General features: G+C 41.4%; 1 protein-coding gene across 1 annotated transcript in view; it reads left to right on the forward strand.

Moving 5' to 3' along the window:
• Positions 1-366: 366 nt before the first annotated feature.
• The window catches only part of NETO2 (neuropilin and tolloid like 2), a 30,194-nt gene continuing 12,180 nt past the window's right edge, over positions 367-18,380 (forward strand). Inside the window, exons 1-4 of the mRNA XM_064723509.1 lie at positions 367-550; positions 12,379-12,435; positions 13,878-14,018; positions 16,230-16,478. Coding sequence (XP_064579579.1) covers positions 517-550; positions 12,379-12,435; positions 13,878-14,018; positions 16,230-16,478 — 481 coding nt within the window. The 5' untranslated portion in view covers positions 367-516. The remainder of the gene's footprint in view (positions 551-12,378; positions 12,436-13,877; positions 14,019-16,229; positions 16,479-18,380) is intronic.

Genomic DNA, 18,380 nt, shown 5'->3' on the forward strand with positions numbered 1-18,380 from the left:
GGCTCTGCGCCGGGGCCAGCCCCGGCTCCCCGTGGGGACGGGGTGAGAACGGGCGCTGCTCCGGCGCTGTCGCCCCTGCCTCGGTGCCCGGCCGAGCGGGAGGAGCACAGCGGCCCCGCCGGCTGCGGCTGTGGCTGCTTGCGGGGCTCCGTCGGGGGCGGGCACATGCGTACAAGCGGCTCATCCAGGCAAACACCCCTCACATCTTAAATGAGCTTCATTTAGCAGCAGCCGCTTCAGTCGGGCTGGGAGCTGCGGGGCTGCGCTCCGAGCGCCGCGCGTGGAGCCCCCCGGGGCAGGCCAGCCTCGACGGAGCCCGCCGCGCCCCGCTCTCCATGGGACTGAGCGCGGCGGCGGCTCCGCGCGCGGGCGGCGGAGGCTGAGCGCGCCCCGCGGGGGCGCCGGGCATGGCCGCGGGCGGGCGGGGGCCGAGCCGTAGCCACGGGCACAGCGCCCTCGCGGGGGGCACCGCCGCGGCCATGGAGCGCCGCTGATCGCCGCCGCCGCCGGGAGACAATGGCCCTGCACAAACTCTGCTCGGTGCTGGAAGGTAGGAGCCGCGGGCGGCACGGCGCCCCGCCGGAGCGGGGACCGCGGTACCCCCGGCGGCGCCGCCCCTTCGGCCGCCCCGCGCTGCCCCCGGCGCGCTCCCTGCGCCGGCGGAAACTTCAGAGCGGCGGGCGCGGGGGCTGCGCAGGGGCGGCCGCTCGGCTTCTGCCGGGGCTGCTCTTCCCGGGCAGCTGCGGGCGCTCCGCACCTGCCCATCGCACCGCCCCGCGCCCCTGCCCCGCGGCCCCGCGCCCCTGCCCCGCGGCCGCCGCTCGCTGGCCCCGCTCTGCCCCACGCCAGACACAGCGCTGCGGCGCCGGCTCGGGGCCGCGGCTGCCGGAGCCCAGCGGGGGTCGGCCCGGGGGCCCGCGCCCATCCCGGGCTGCCCCCGGTCCCGCTACTGCGGGCGGGCGGCCGAGACACCTCGGGCTTGGGGAGGGTCCCAGCAGCGGGGATACCTCCGTACCTCGGGTTTGGGGATTTTAGGAACACCTCGGGTTCGGGGGGTCCCAGCCTGCAGAAAGGTGGGTCACAGTAGCAGCGACTCTACCCCGGTGACCCGTATATTCCCGAGACATACCGGCGGAATCCTACGCTCGTCTTTTCACAGTAAAAATACTCTCTGCTTTCGTGACTCTCCTGACGAGCTGCTCCACACTGTTCAGCTTATCACACTTGTTATCGGGAACACGGTCTGGTTTCAGTAAGGTTTTCATAAAATCAGTCACCCGAGTCACAAGCTACACGCTGACCGGTGTTTACATGTGCTTTTCTTCTTGAGGCTTTTAAATCTTGTTTCTAACTTATTTCTGTTAAGAGGTAAACAAGGGTGCAACGCTCCTCATCCGAGTATTTCTTTGTGCTATTATTTATACAGCTCGACAATGGGCGAGGGGTTTCTGTTAGGAAAGAAATCTTGATGTGGCACTTCAAGCTTGAGCTTGTGCCTCAAGAGATTATTTCTAGCATTCTGTATCTTCTTGAGCAATAGCAGACTTGATGGGGGTTCCAGTCTGTTGTTGTTTTGGTTTGGTTTTTTTAATGATGATTGTTATTTTAAATTATTCTGTTAGGAGATGTTGTGACTGCATGCATTATTGAAGCCAACGAGGCACTACTGCAGAGTGGAGAATTGTTTAGTGTATACATTGATGTCTTCCCACAGAATGAAAGTTGTAAAGAAGTCTGTTTTAAATCCAGAATGTTTCCATGGGCCATAAAATCCCATGTTCCTGGCATGAAGGACTTTATGTCTTTAAGGTTTCAAAAAATATTTTTCATTTATTAACATCATAACTGAGAGACAGAAGATACTTGTTCTTAATAAATGTCTGTCTCTATATTGTTAACCATTCACAGAGTTTAGGAACAACGTAGGAACATATGGCTTACATGGGGAATACAAGGCATTTAGATTCTTTTTTCTACTACCTCTTTTAAGTAACATATCTAAATATCAGAAGCCACTATAAAACAACCATAAAATACAGCTGTTGTATCTACTACTTAAATAGTTTATACACATGCAGATTTAATTACATTTCAAAAATATGTGATTGCTGCAAAATTGACTGTACAGGTTTTCCACTGAACAGAGCTGTATATTTTTTTATGATCACACTAGTGTCCGGGTAAAAAAAGTCCCTCTACAGGAAGTTTTTTGTATTATCCATAATCCATAAATTGCACAAAGCCATTAGTCAATAAGCTGTTAGTATTCTAAACACATCCCTTGCCATGACTACAGAAACAACCTATCATTACTTAGCATCATAAACTCCCTTTTAGCTCTGCTTCAATAGAAGTCCTTACATAGTCCCATTATTACACCTAATCAGAAACAAAAAAGTGTATTCCTGTAGATAGGTGTATAGATTCAGTTCCAGAAGGAAATTGCTGGAAATAAAATTCAAAGTAACCATCCATATTTTACAAATTGCAGCTTAAATTCTGCATAGAAGCCCTGTCTAGAGTGGCAGTAATTTTTTTTTCTCCATACATAGCTTCATGTGCAGAACTGGAGGAGTTCTGCTAAACCACATGCAAAGTACTATGAAGCTTAGTGTATCATGAGAAGTCATATTTTATTTAATACTTCTTAGAAACATCTTCTGTTCTTAACAGGGAATGCATGTATACAATTTCTGTCATCCACAGAGATTCTATTTTGTGGCTGTTACCTCAGGGCAGAAAAGAGCCCCTCATACTTTGTGGCAGTTGGAATTTCTTACATTAAGCTTGTTCAGAGCTATTCATCTGCTCTTCCTCAGCTATCAATATCAAGGACTATTTAAATAAAAATCTAATGTAATTCTTTCTCTGTCTGTAGTGTTCAGCAGAACTTTTCAAAGTCTCATCCTGAGCCCACCATCCTGCCTGGATTCTTTGCTCTCCTCCAGCTCTCCCAGGCAGCAGTGCTGCTGGAGCACGACAGCCCGGAGATTTCAGTGGCTGCAGCTTTTGCTCAAGTGGAGCCCAGCCAATGCCCACCTGCTCTCTCAGTGGGCTCTGGAACCCTTTGGAGGCCAAGAGCTTGCTGCATTTGGGCTGTTGGAGGACAAAGCCTTTGCCTCCTGCCTTCAGTTCTCAATGCCATCTTAAACATGCTAGAATCCTTCCCTGAGCCTGGCACAGCTTGCAAAATGCAACTGCTCTGCAAGAGTAAAGCACCATAACCTCCACTTCATGAGAGAGAAAAGCAGCTGCTTTCATAGTAAAGCCATGCCCCTGTTAGGCTTAGGAAGTAAATATACCTACCTTGAATTTCCTCATAGCTGGTGTTCCCCCAAAATGGGTTTGCTAAGGACTTGTTCCCATGCTTCAAATATGCTCCCTCTTTCATTTCCATATGCTGTTATTTGCTTTAAAAAACTGTACAAGCTGTCAGTTAAATCCTTCCTCTACATTAGTTTTGGTCTATTTCAGTTAATATATTGGATTAATTTACAAAGCCAAAAAGAGAATTCTCTAGCTTCTGACCCAGTAATTCAACAAGCAGCCAGGGGTAGAACAAATTACTGCTACATTCTCAACCTTCCAGTGGACTACAGAATTATTTCCAGCTCCATCAGGTTGCAAGAATGTGGACTGCTATGATTTAACTTCCTGCCATTCTGCTCCAGCTCCTCATTTGCATTTTGGCATGACTTTAACAGTTAATTTCTCACAAACAAGTAGTGTTAGGAAGTAATGCTTCCTTCCACACAAAAGCTAGAAATTATGGCTGCCTATTTCCAAAACCAAAAGGTGTAGTAATGCCACAAAAAGCTGAAAACAAGCAGGAAAAAAAAGTTATTCAAAAATCTCCTAATAGTTTCATGATTTGTTCATTGAAGCCAAAAGCAAAAGTACTGACTGTAGAAGCTACAGTGACCCTAATAAAGGCAGTATCAAGTGATACTTGATATTTTTTACTTAAACAGTATCTGCTTTCCACCTTTTCTGCTGCACTGAAAGAAAAAAGTGAAGCTCCAAACTGCTTGCAGTGCTAAGCAGTTCAGCAAAAGTAACTCAGGTAACTGCAGACCAGGATTCAAAAAGCTGCAGTTAAAAACAAGGCAAGTGTTTGGTGGTGTGTATTACACCTTGCTCTTCATACACATACAAACTTCATATTCAAAATGCACCACCCTGAAGCATAACTTCAAATACATTAACTCCCTCTTTTTCCTAAGACAAAGATGACAGTGACTGCTAAAATTCTTACAGAACAACTTGGTTACAATTACATTGATATTAATAGCAAATTTTGGTGGGTAAGTCATGTAAATGGCTGTAGCCAGAGTATACTGTAACACTGGGTTGAAGCTAAAGGAGCTACTAAATTATGTATCCCTATCTAATGAAAAAGTTAAGATTTTCAGCATCTTCCTTAAGGTTTAATTCACAGGGAGAGATTAGACAGAAAAATTACCCTTGAAGTAAAACTTTATAAGCTATTCATCATTTATGAACCTGTCAGAAAGTCATAATTCACTGGAGGAATGAAGAGAGCTGCTAATTGCACATACTCTGGTACTTGCAGTTTACATACAAAACAAACCCAGCACTAGGAGTATAACTTGTCTGGACTGAAGCAAAATTTTAGTGTCTTGGATTCAAGCTGGGATTCTAACACTGCAGACAAGCTTGCTGCTTGTCTGCCTTGTACATTCCAATTTGGTTTTATTTAACTAATGAAGCACTTACAGTTTAGGACAACTTAAACAGCTTGCTACCTTTAAACAGCTTGCTGCCTCTGTCAGCATACAACTGGCAACTGCCACCTCAAATACTGCAAGATATGGGATTGAGTGAGTGTAAATTTTACAACAAAAAACAGCAGGTAACTTTTAATTTCAAAAATCCACATTTCTTTCAGATTATCTTTGTGCTTCACTCAGTTTTCTGTTACTACAAAGCTGACTCCACTATGCAGCAGCAAAGGATGGCCAATATGTTAAGAAATCATTTCACAAAACCTCTTCTATATCATACGGTAAAATTGATGAACACTAAGTTAAGTCTCTTTTTAAGGAACTGAGAGTGAAAAGCGGGAAAATAAAAAATCATAGTCTGTACATAAATTGTTGCTAGACATGAAAGAAGATAGCAGAAGAGAACTTTAAATACTAATTTTGTAATAGACATTCCAGAAATTATTTCCACTGAAAAATATAGTATATTGCTATTAAATAAGAGAAGATAAAGAACTCTGGTATCATCTGATCGATTTTTAAGTCAAAAGTATCACTATCCAATTTCTCTAGGAATAAGCTATTTCTGGGAAAGATGTCTTCAGAATAGTCATATGCAGCAGGATTAGCTCTTAGCTCTGTCAGCTAGAGGGAAGTCATCTGAACTTAGAAGTCAGTGTACATATTTTAATAAGGTTTTGAAACCCCTCATCAACATGGTTTGCACATGCAGTCTTCTCATCAGTCTCTTGCTGCACACAGCTTGGAGATGAAAAAAGGGCTCTTCCATATAAAAAGGAAAGTTTCTATTTTAAAAATGAAAGCTATCATTATTCTGGCAGAAGTTTTGCTGGCAGACAGAGCCAGGGATGGATTATAAGTAGCAGGATGTGGAGCAACTGGTAAAATGAAGCAGCTCACAGCTGCTTATACATTTCTAATGGGGGACAGGATCAGAAACATTAAATGTTCTCAGCCAACCTAGAGGGGACTCTGTCACAGATCCATCCAAGCATGAATTGTTCTGGAGATGATTTTTATCAAAGGGACGTGGGAGACCTGCACTTACTTCCTGAATCAGTTAACCTGGTTTCTCTGCAGAGATAGAGTCCCAATTTGTTTCTCTGGCAATCTTAAAGAGAGGAATCCCTACTGGAAACAGCTGGAGTGAGATGAAACTGTTATATCTGAGAATAGACCTGAATGCATTCACATACCCTGCTGGCAGTTAATGGCTAACAAGATTTGGATCTTAGAAGGCACCAGAGTCACTGTTAATAGCTGGTGAAGCCCACTTCTGCTATCAAGCTTCTGTGAGAAGGATTAAAAATGTGTTGGCAGCTCCACTAGCATGCTCTGGGTAAGACTTAAACCAGCTAAAATATGTCTTGTCTGATGCACACCTTCATCTCTGTACTTTATTCTGTGACAATCCTGCTGTATGTTCCAATATGAGGAAACCACTGGAGCTGTTAATAGGATAAGTTGTAGGCAGCCACCTTAAATGCTCTTTGATACTCATTTTACCAATCTGCAAATGTTCTGTTGAGACTGCGATAGATTAAGAAATGTATACAGGCCATGAGCTATAAAAATGTTTGGGATTCAAAAACTGCCATGTTTTCATCCTCAGCAGCAGAATGGTTAGCCTTAAATACAGCAGCAACAGATGCAATCCAGTATTCCTTTTGTCAATTAACAAACACAGCAAATGCTAGGAAGAGAGAGAAAAGTCTCATTCCTTGAAATTTACAGTTTGTGTTTCTGAGCTAAAAATGGCTTGAATCCTAAAGCCATTAACAAGCTTTTTGAAAGAAAAGGAGGTGACCATGCACACAGAATTACATGAAATCCAAGGTGTCTGGACACTTTACCTGTCTGTCTAAATTGTACAAGTTCTTTATGAGACCACCCACCAATGCTTCACTTTGAATTTGTGCAGCAACTAATCCTTAATCAGAGTCCTTACAAGCAACCAAAACATGTAGTTAATGTTGGCCAGAGAATAGGATAGGATATAATAATCATAAATGTCCCCAACTCATTAATAGCTAATATTACTGTTTCGATGCATGAGTAAAACATGGATATAAAACCTGAAATACTGTGATGAGCAGTTGCTGAAAGTAACTCTAATTTTAGTACACAGGGCAAATGAGGAGCTAAGTTTAAGAAGAATACACAGAAAAGGAACCATTCCCATAAGGCAAAACAGAGTACATAATTAAGATCAAGCATTTGTTACTCCAGGCTGTATCTGCCAGAAAGAAGCAGGCATCCTGGCAACATCTTCCAACATGCATGACCCGTGAGTTGCCAATTACCATCCCTCTGGACTGTGTGTGTACAAGGTGCTGCCTGATCCAAGGAGCAGAGCACAGAGATCCAATGAATCCTGCTTTAAGCAAAGCCTGTCATCTTTATCCCTAGGATTCTGGCTACTGCTATACTAAGAATGTGTAATACTCTAAATGATTAAGTCTTTATTTTAAAACATGGTGGAATGTTTCTCAGCTGTGCCTGACTGCTGCCCAGTTTGAGATTCAGCTTGCCCTGCATGCATAGATCCCCCATTGTCATCACTGAAGACAGACACTGCTCTCAGAGCCACACAGCAAATCGAGTCTGCTGTCTCTGTGGGAAGATCCCTAGAGCATGCAGAAAGAGCAGGGGAAAGATGGATCATGGGGAGCTCAGAGCTGAACTGTATCCCATGAAATCTGAAGAATGTGTTTTGCCATAAAGTACAAGCATATGTCAGATTTGCAGCCTAAAGCACTTGTTTATCCAAGCAACATGCTGATTTCTCAGTATTGGGTTGAGCACCCATTTACTGCAAAACTAACTATAGTATTCTCATTTTTAAAGAGAAGTAGGAGCCACACATTTCTGAGCCTCCCTCTGTATACTCCAATGCAGAAATTGCCTTCATTTTTTCTTTTTTAGCTTAGATTTACTTTATAAAATTTAGGAAATGCCAACAAAGAACATCTTGACTTCTGCAAACAATGCAGTTTATTACACCAATTCAAGGGCTTCTTTTATGTTATTTTGTAAGCCTACTTCAGCAACAGAATAGTAAGAACTTGAATTGCATGTTTAGTGTCTTCACTTTTCAAAATGTATACAGCTGTCTGCAGGATATGTGATCTAAAATATTTAATGCAAAGAAGTGAAGAAAATGAAAAATCCATTATTTTAAAAACAGACAGAAGCTGGCTGCTTTTTCTGTGTTTCTAGTTCATGCTCACACAGGGATAAACTATCAGAGCTCTAAATAGGAGTACAAGAGTGTGCACCATAATTCATGAAATACAAGTACAAATAGCAGATTCATGAATAAAAGAAGCTCCTCAGTCTCTGCCTTGTGTGCCTGCTGCTGTTGGCTTAAGGATGGCCCCTTCTGCAGGGTACAGATCATCAGGGGGAAGCCCACTGTAAGGTGCAGCAGCACTAACTTTTATTACATTTATCGCCTAAGTATCTCTGAGTTCATAAGGTCCGTGTCCCATAGCTCAGGCTCCTCTGGGAGAATTCTCATCATACTCCTCCAGTGAAACAAAACCCCCAGCTCTCCCCTTGAATCCCTTGGATATTCAGTGCAATCCTGCACTGTGCTGTTGCTTACATCAGCATGCCATGTTCCAGTGGCATCTTTACTCACTGCTGATGTTGCCTGTACCATAACAGACTATGGAGCTGAGCCTAGACTTATCTTTCATCCACGCTGAAGAATAGTCATGTCAGAGACATCTGTGAGAGACTTTAAAAGAGGAAAAAAGGAGCAGAGGAATACTGTGTCCCATTTCAAGTTCAGATGCACAATCAATATTTGAATTGCAGTTTATTAGAAATAAAAAGATCATTCTTCATCCTTCTGGAAGTGCTACAAGACTGTTAGTGAAAGTGTTCAGTCTCTCACGTCTGTTCCAGTTGCTGTGACTGTGTCCCTGCTGCAGCCCCAGGACAGTGGTTCAGCAATGGCTCTCTAATGCACCAACTTCCAGGATTTGTCTCTTCCCTAGACATCTTCCTCCTTATGGATTTGTACTGTGCAAATTAGTCTTTGAGATCTGAAATTATTTTTCCAGGAAGTAGTATGAATTTAGGACACCAAGAGATTGCTTTGTTGTTTTTAAAATGCACACAAAAATGGAAACAGTCGGAAAGACCTCAGAATATCCTGACTGATTATTTTTTTCCTTTTCTTTTCATCCTGAGTATTGATAGACCTTGTTTACAGCCCCTTAGCTCCTGTTGGCTTTCCCACATTATACTGTGTCATGTCAGTGCACTCAGTTCAAGGCAATACTACCTCAGGCAATCCTGCCCAGTACTCTCAGGAAGAACAGGTAAGTCCTCCCCACCTTTCTGCCAGCAGTGTCTCTGATGAAGACAGCACACATCCCAACCATTAGCCAGAGACACCTCTTTTCTTCATCAGACTGTCACCCTGGGTAAAAGTGCCAAAGGGAGACCCTGGAACATTTGCTACCTGGGCTACTGAATGCATCTTAAGGGTTGTTGAGAGCATGAGGAGGATGGGCACTGCCAGGGAAGGGCAAGAACAAGGTGTAAGAGATTAAAACTGAAGAGGATGGAAAGGGCAGGGAACAAACAGAAGGTGGCCCATACCTTCCCAGTCATCCATAGAACATGACAAAATAAGCCAGTAAGACAAATATTCAACCCATATCTTCTCTAGTTGCCTGAATATCCATGTTCCTCTGCAAGGAATAGGCTCTGTTTGTTTGCATTTACACACATACAGGACTATTTATAGAAACAGCACAGCTTTAGTGAAAGCCAATCAGGCTTTCTGAAGTCCTTTTAGGGGGGTTGCTGCTTTATCCACATCAGCAAGAAGGGAAATCAATGGTTAGTGTAACAGAACATCTATTCTTATGTTGTTTCCACCAGTACAATCACTGAAATAAATGTAGATGCATACTGAATTTTTTTTAAAAATACTGTATTGGAACAGTGGTAGCCATAGGAAAGCTGTACTAAATAAAAACCAAAGCAAACCAACAAACCCTCAGTTTTTCACTGTTACTTGAAAGTGACTATTTGCATTCATTTTGTTAGTCACATTTTAATTTCACTCACATTTCTCTGTGTGTTTGCTTTAAGAAAAAAAGTCAAAGCTCGTTTTGCATTTTGAGAAGCAGCATAAGTTGCACAGAGCTTGCTCTGTCCTTGCAAAACACAGGGTGGGCACAGCTCATCTTTAAGAAAGGTGAATTCAATAGAACATACTGCCACATGATTTACACAGGACTGGGGAAACTGCCTTTACTTTAGCAATAAAAGTCAACATTGAAGTGTTGCACCAAAACCAGTGTAAAAAAGAGAATGACAACTTTATAACCCCTGTCAAGATTCTCTGTTAGGGACAAATGATCTCAGGAGTACAAATGCATTGGAAGTTCATGCAACTCATAAACTCAGATTCTTCAGTGTACGGTTTAAACAGAGGAGATGCAAAAATAAACTGTAAATAATTGTAAAATAATACCTATGTAAGGAATAGTAAAAACTAAAACCAGCTGAAAACTATTGTCAATCATGTGTTAATAAAGATGGGATATTTGTTCATTTGCTTTAAAGACATCCATAACTGAATACCAGTAATGGGTATCCTTTCTTCTGAAGGAGGAATTTTCAGTTTAGGGTGAGTCAGTAATGATTAGCAGCATCTGCTTTGTATTTGGATAATGACAGATAGTATATTTTTAAGTATATTAATATTGATGAAAATGCAGAATTATTGCAAAAATGGAAATTGAAAAACTGCTTAAATCTTCACCTACTCTAACATAATCCATCCTTAAAAATCAAATAAGCTTCTAAGAACATAGCACTTGTTTGCAAGACCCATATGGTATTTTAGAAAACACCCACAGCTATGAACTGACTTACACAGGAAAAAGCAGTTGTTGGTAAGGAAAGTTTCAGAATGAAACACAGTCTACTTCAGTATGGGCAGAGAGAAGAAAGGGCAGCAGAAACATACAAAATAAAACATAAATGCTAGATGGACACTTTCAGGAGCAGACTTTGATCCCTTTAATCTTTTCCCAAGATGATGTATCCATGCCAGTGTTAGAGGAGCATCTGGATGAGCTGAGTCAAGATCACTGTGGTTCACAGTCAGTGCATGCTCACTCTGCAGCTCCAAAGGGCTCAGAGTCCAACAGCAACACAGGGAAAAGCACAGATGGAAAAAATGCCATTTCAACTGAGCCACTGAAATGCCTGAGCAACAAGGCAGGAAGGCTGGGAAAATAAAATTAACTTCTTGAAAGTGACAATAAAATTCCTGCTGAAATCTCTTTTTTTGCCCTGCAGTGCTAAGGCCATGCCTGCCTGACAAGTAGATTAAGAACATGGGAATGGCCATACCAGGTCACATCAAAGGTCCATCTTGCTTGCTATCTTCTTTCACAGAGATATAAAAGCAGAATGAGTATAAAAATAGAGCAAATTATATTTGCCCCAAATACATCCCAGAATTCCAACAACTTATGGCTTAAGGGGTTTCTGAAACAGAATTTTCTACCTCAAGGATGCATTATGAATTATGTGCATTTAAAAAGAAAAAAAAAGAAAAAGCTTTGTTTAATTCAAACATGCCACCTGCTTGCTTTGTCTCACACCCCCTGGTTGTCTACTGGAAGAGACAAGCAGTAGTTGCTCAGTTCCCAATCTCAGTGATGCTTGTGGTTTTGGAAATTGTCTTATCTCCCCTCAGCTGCCTTCTGTCCAGGGCAGTCCAGGCCTGCTTAGGTAGTTCTGTAAGAGCTGTGGCCAGAATTTCTGAGATACTCCAGATGCAAGCAAATGGAAGATTTGAAGAGTGGCATACTAATTTATTCGATTTCATTCTCTTTCCCCCTCCTGGGAATCCTAAACAATTTGAAGGGACAGAGTTGACAAAGCATTTGGGACAATCTAAACATTAAGGCTGCTTTAAAATTGCTGATGGACTGTGGGATATGGAGTTTTTCATATGGATGCTTCTTGGGTGCAGGGAATGTGTAAATGTAAGGGAAAGGCCAAAAGTAAAACAGCCAGAAAGGAAGGAAAGGAAGAAGGAGGCTGTCCATCTCCAGAACGTGCATCTGCCCATTTTCTACTCCCTCATCACTTGCAGAAACCACTGCTATTGTGTGGCAGCATCTCAACAACCACTCTTGCAAGCACAAATCTGTGAAATCTATGGAGGGGTTAAGACCACTCAGTGTCTCCTGTGGTCAGGATTAATTTCTTGGAAGCTGGAGAAGTCTTTTGCACACATTATGCAAATAGAGTTTTAGGATAAATATGATTCATTGTAGCAGTGAAACATTTTGTTGCAGGATATAAAAGTTTTATAGACAGCAGAAACCATGTAAACTCTAGAAAATATTCTTAAAAGTCCCCTCAAACAATGAATTGCTGTTCTCATACACACTTGAGGAGCCTGGAAGAAGGAGCAGCAGTGCACATAGACTGCACTGGTTTCATGAGTTGAAATTTTGGTCAGTAAGTTGTTTTGGTCATAAGTTGTTTTGGTCAGTGATGCCAGGATTTGCATGAACTGGGACTGCAGAAAATGGTCTATAACTTTGAAGAATTACTGATGTTTCTCCTGTCCAATTTCTCTCATCAGTGTTGCTTGTAACAATCCTGGTAGTGGAAGGCATTGCTGTTGCACAGAAGACACAAGGTACAGTTTTAGTTTGATGATTTTCTCTCAAAAAATTGAACAGTTTTATAACTTTTAATTAAGCAATATAAGTGAAATGAAATATTTGTATTCAGATATGAATAGCTCTTGAATTACCAGTATGAACTTCAGGATTTTCCATTTTCCCCCATTTGCTGCATTTTCTCCCAAATGAACAAAGCCATGCAGTCACAAAGAACATGGAAGTTTCACTTTCCCAGGTAAAGTTCTATACTTTTAGATGTTAGAGGTGGGAAAGAAACCACCACAGAAATTCATGTTTTCTGTATCTGACAACAAGCTTTTCAAATAGTCCACCCACAAACATTTTTGAAACCTGCTGAGTGGGGAAGGAATCAATTGCACAAACCTTATTTTTTCATATGTGGGATTACCCACAGTTAAGAGAGAAGAATTCCTTGAACTGCCACCTACAGAAATTCTTTGAAAAATTTCTGCAGAATAGAGAGAGTTTTCACCCCCATAAATCAAAAAGCTGTCAAGGTACCAGTGGAAGGTGATGTAATTTACTGGGGGCATCTAAGACCTGTACCAGCATGGATGTCCTCTCACAGGTCTGCAAATTAAAACTGTGCAAATATAAATAACACTATGAGTACCCTGTGAGATTTAGGAAATACCTAGCTGAAAATACATATCCTATGTCTTACTCTCTCCAATTCTGTGGATACCAAGGAGAAGGGCCAAAGGTACTTAACAATGTCAGGGATTCCCAACCTCATCTCTGTGGACAAGGAAATCTGAACCAAGCTCTGTGAATGATCCAGCATGAAGAATTACCTTACTAAACTGCATAATCTCAGTCACAGAACACATTTCCCTGTACATCCAGAAGAGGAGCTTTGATCCTAAATGAGACCTTTAGCTACTAGGGCAATCTAGGAATTCCATAAACTACCATTGCTGTGTTTAGTGTATTTGCATATTGAAATTCATTCTGTTACAAACATCCTGTATTCCAGCAAATTACTGTAAATAGATATCCCACCTTAGCATATTCTGGAATCAGGGTCAAAACCAATGAAAGCTGACAAATATTTCTGATTATATTTACATAGGAATGGAGATGACATAACCCATAAAATAATGGTATTGGCAGCTGCTGAGACTGTTTAACTTAGAAAGAAGAGTATCAAAAACATGAACTGAGTTGGGTTTAAAAAAAAATTACTCCCTCTCCTTTCCAAGGATCTCTGGATATATTTGATATTCAAAAACTGTGATTTCTTTAGGATATACCCCACCACAAAATTAAACATAAGATTTTCTTAGATAGATATTAATGAGTGCTTTACAAGAGGGCAACCAAAATAAATTACTTTCTTCTTTATAGGCTATGTGTCATGCCAGAATTTTACTTTATCAAATCTTCCTGCTTGCAGAAGAAACTTATTTGATCACTTTTTTTCTTTTTGCTTAAGGTGGGCAAAACATTGGAGTGAATCGCATTCCTCCCACCCAGTGTGACAACTGGGTCCGGACCAGTAATGGAGGACATTTTGCTTCACCAAACTACCCAAACATGTACCCACCCAATCAAGAGTGCATCTATATCTTAGAAGGTACATGCTTCATTTCTGTTTTGTTCTGCTGTAATCTTGCTGTTAAATAGAAAATCTTGAGCTGTTAAAACTGTCATCTTACCCTGCTGTAAAGTGTTGCATGGCCATATTGGTAATATAATGAATTTTGCAGTCATTTACTTGAACAAGAAGCTAAATTTTCTCTCTCAAGTAACAACAACAAATAAATAAGAAATTCAAACATTAAGAAATTGGCTGTGTATAATAAGACATATCCTCACAGCCAGGAAAAGGAGCAGCATATCTACTGTAATCCATGAAGATATGGAATTAGTAAGATAAAAATTGTAGCTTGTTACCTTAATAGCACTAATAATAGATTGCAAAAGATGAAGGCTATTTCATACCATGCTGTAATGTTCTATCTCACCAGCAGAAAACCTTTATGCTGTCCTTCATTAATAAAAAGATATATCTGGCTGCCATAGCACTGTACTAAAAATACAGAGATTTGTTAGCTCTGCTGAGGTCACTATTAAAATAATGTGATGAGGACAAAAAAATGCCATTAACTAGAATAAAACCATATTCCAATGAGAATATCTTAAATAAAGGCTGCAAGACTTGAGACACTCCAATTATTTTTCCTCTTATTAGAATGCACCCAAACCCCACTGAAGTCAGCTAAAAATACTAGTCAGCCTAATCATCAGATTCATATCAATTAATTGAAATATTTCAAGTAATGAGGTTTGATGAGTTTTTATTTGTACAGCACAGCAGTGGTTCACAGGCCCCTCCTTTTTGCTTGTTCCCATGCACATCGTGGTTTTGCACCTTTCCTGCCCAGGAGTGCCCCAGGGAGCAGCCAGGCTGTCCTGCTGCAGGGCTGGGCCACAGGAGCAGCTTCCAGCTCTCCTCATCCTGCCACAGAAACACTCTGATATTACAGTGACCTTAGACGGTCACTGTGGTGAGAGAAGGACGAGAATCTTGTTTCTTGATCAGAAGGCTTGATTTATTGATATATGATATATAATACATTATAACTATACTAAAAACAATAAGAAGAGAAGTTGCAGAGAGCTGCTCAGCTAAGAATAGAATAGAAGGAATGAATAACAAAGTTCTGTGTGCAGGGAATCTGTCCCTGAGCTGCTCCTGTGATTGGCCTTTAATGGTACACATGGAAGATGAGCCAATCACAGGGACACCTGCTACATTTCACAGCAGCTGATAACAATTGTTTACATTCTTCTTCTGGGGCTCTGCTTCCCAGAAGATGGACAGATGTGAAAGAAAGGATTTCTATGAAAAAATGTCTGCAACACTCTGGGTGCCTGAGAGGGGCCAAGGCCCTCCAGAGCTTCTAGCCAAGATCTGCTCCTTCATGCAGAGCACTGCCAACATTGCCAGCAGCTCCAAATGCATGTGGCTCTTGTGAGTGAGGCAGAAGGTCTGCTGGGAGGGATGGAGATGCCAGAGAAAATCCTTCTGGCACTCAGGACAAGCAGCAGCGTGTGATTCCTCAGCGCTGTCGCTCCAGAGCCAGCCGGGATTGGGAGGTTCATGCAGCGCAGCTGATGCCAGGAGTGAGGAACACTGAAGCCATCCATTCGCACAGGAGAAGGTTCTGGGATCCAAACCATGGATGTGAGAGTCGGGACTTAGGGCTCTGATCCCAATCCTGATGTGAGGCTGCCACAGGCTCACACTCACCTGTAGCCACCTGCATATCATTGACATATATGAAGCACTTACACTTCTCGGAATATTCTGATAAAAGATGTCTTCTGTGAAAAGATCTACTAATTTGGACTTTATGTTTAAGAAATATTGAGTGGTTCTTCTTATGTTTCTCTTTTCCGTTCTTTTCTGCATAGCTCAGTGCTTTGTCCTTTTTTATGTGTTTTGCTTTCACAGAACACGTTTTAATTTATATCTTAATATTTAACCTTGTTTGAATACCTTTGTACATATGTTCATATCTGTTATATGTGCTGCATTAAATTAATGTGATTTCTGAATTTTCAACAATTAAGATGAGCAAGCAAAAAATTTTGCATGATTCTATGCAAAAGTAACTTTTAGAAAATAATTTTTTAAATTTTTGTAGTTGTGTGTTTTGAGAAGTTTCCAGTTTCTCTATCATCTTGCTGTTTTGGAGGCCTGACTCTTCATTAATTAATGTCTTTATGTGTTTTATCAAGATCTTCATTTAATCTTTTGTTCAATTTTTTTTATGTCTAGCTGCTCCACGACAAAGAATTGAGCTGACCTTTGATGAACCTTATTACATAGAACCCTCATTTGAATGTCGGTTTGATCACCTGGAGGTTCGAGATGGACCTTTTGGGTTCTCCCCTCTCATTAATCGTTACTGTGGTCTGAAAAGTCCTGCACTAATTAGATCAACAGGGAGATTCATGTGGATCAAGTTTATTTCTGATGAGGAGCTGGAAGGAAAGGGATTTCAAGCAAAGTACTCATTTATACCAGGTAAAGATGTCTAAAATTCTGATGGAGTTAATGACTATCTGCTCCCATTGAGCTCTGTGGGTGTGCTTGTCCTCTCAGCCTAGAGCTGCATTTCAGCATGGGCACTTACAGAGGCACAGTGACAGTGTGATAGCCACACTCTCAGTCCTGCTAATCCTGCTGGGCACATGGCTAAAAACTCTTGGGGAACCTTGACTGAAGGGAATTACAGATCTGTAGTTTGCTAGTCAGGAAGACAGTTGAGCTTGTTCATGCTGGTCTTCAGCAGCACCGTTCTTTATTTCTCTACTTGTGCCCGTTTCACCAGTGGTAGGAAAGGAAAGACAGCGTGTGCTTGAGCTGCCTTTTCACCAGCCTCTCTTCTGGGCACGTAAGACACTGGACAGAAACACATGAACCAATTTACAATAGCACTCCAGATGCAAAACATTTTAAATCTCCATTCTGAAAACGCAGAGCAAATATCTGCACAGTCTAAGCACAAGCTCTCAGTATAACTGGATTCCCTCAACCCTTGGGCTCAGACAACAGCGCTGCTCTTTGCTCAGAGTGCTGTGCAGTTCACAGGTGCAAAGGAGAGGACAATGTGCTGACAGTGCCTTTAGACAAACAAAAATTACATCTGCTCTGTGGAGCTACTTAAACCTGGCAGAGCATCCTTCTTACACGAAAACTTGACCTGATGTCCTTGTGCAGTGCTTGACTATTGTATTCATAGATACTACACATGTAGTTATCAGCATTTTATTGTCCTTTGGGACAAAAGGCAATATACAAATGTCAGCTCTACCACTTCGATAAATGTATACACAAACATAACTTCTTAATGTTATCCTTACCCCTACAGCACATGAAAACACAATTCATGATTATATATTACTGCTTAGGGATTTAGACTCAGAAACTGCAGATTAACATGGTGACCAGACCGTTGGGAATTACATGATAAAATGTTTTCACGGGGACAGTACTTATGCATTGTGCTGAGTCCATTTCCAAAGCCATTTATTTCATCAAGATCACTTTCAAAACTAAATTACTGTAGTTGCAGGGCTGGAATTTTAAATATACATTTAAACTGTATATTATTTTCACAATAGATTACAACAACTGAAGGACACATATTTTTCTTTTCCTTCCTCTTCGTTTATATGAAGTGTGGTAAAATATTTTACTGTTTTAAAAATGAAAGGGAACATATGCACATACTCCTGCTTCATAAAAAAAGTTTGCAAAGAAGGTTGAAAACCTTGCAGAATTTTGCATACAATGATCATAGATTTTCATTATAGGTAAATAAAAAGAGGAGGACAAAGAAGGCATGTCCTGAACTGTGCTGAGTCTTAAGCTCAGGACTGAGGCATTCTAGGGGAAGTGATGAACTTCCTATAGAAAAAATTATTTATAGGATCACAGAAAGAGCCAAACTCTGGACCTTCATTTGGAAAAGAACTTTGTACTAAACCAGTGTGCACTTCTGTATGAACTAGGGCTTTCTTTGCCTAGAACAGCATTTCCTAAACCATGTCTAGAGCTGGTCTGCATGGCCCAATAAAAGAGATAGATAACCCAGGGAACAGTACCTTTAGGACTGAGCAGCCTTCTTCCCATACTTTCTAAAGAGCAGTTAGCAATTTCTAAGTGTTGATATACTCTGCTAAGCTCAGTTCAGATTGTTCAGAACTATATAGACAGCAGTCTGATAAAATATATCTAAATAAGCTTTTTGCACAAAGAAAGATCCCCTGTACTCTTGTGGAGCTCCAGCAGTTTCAGTGAAAACTAACACGGTTAAATTCAGAATATAATGTCGGAACAAAATACTGAATAGCAATTTTTGGTGTTATGCTGGAAATCTGAGCTGTCAGGGTAGAATTATGCTTTTCAGATAAGGTCAATCTT

This window comes from Zonotrichia leucophrys, chromosome 11 (assembly GCF_028769735.1).
Source record: "Zonotrichia leucophrys gambelii isolate GWCS_2022_RI chromosome 11, RI_Zleu_2.0, whole genome shotgun sequence".
NCBI lineage: Eukaryota > Metazoa > Chordata > Aves > Passeriformes > Passerellidae > Zonotrichia > Zonotrichia leucophrys.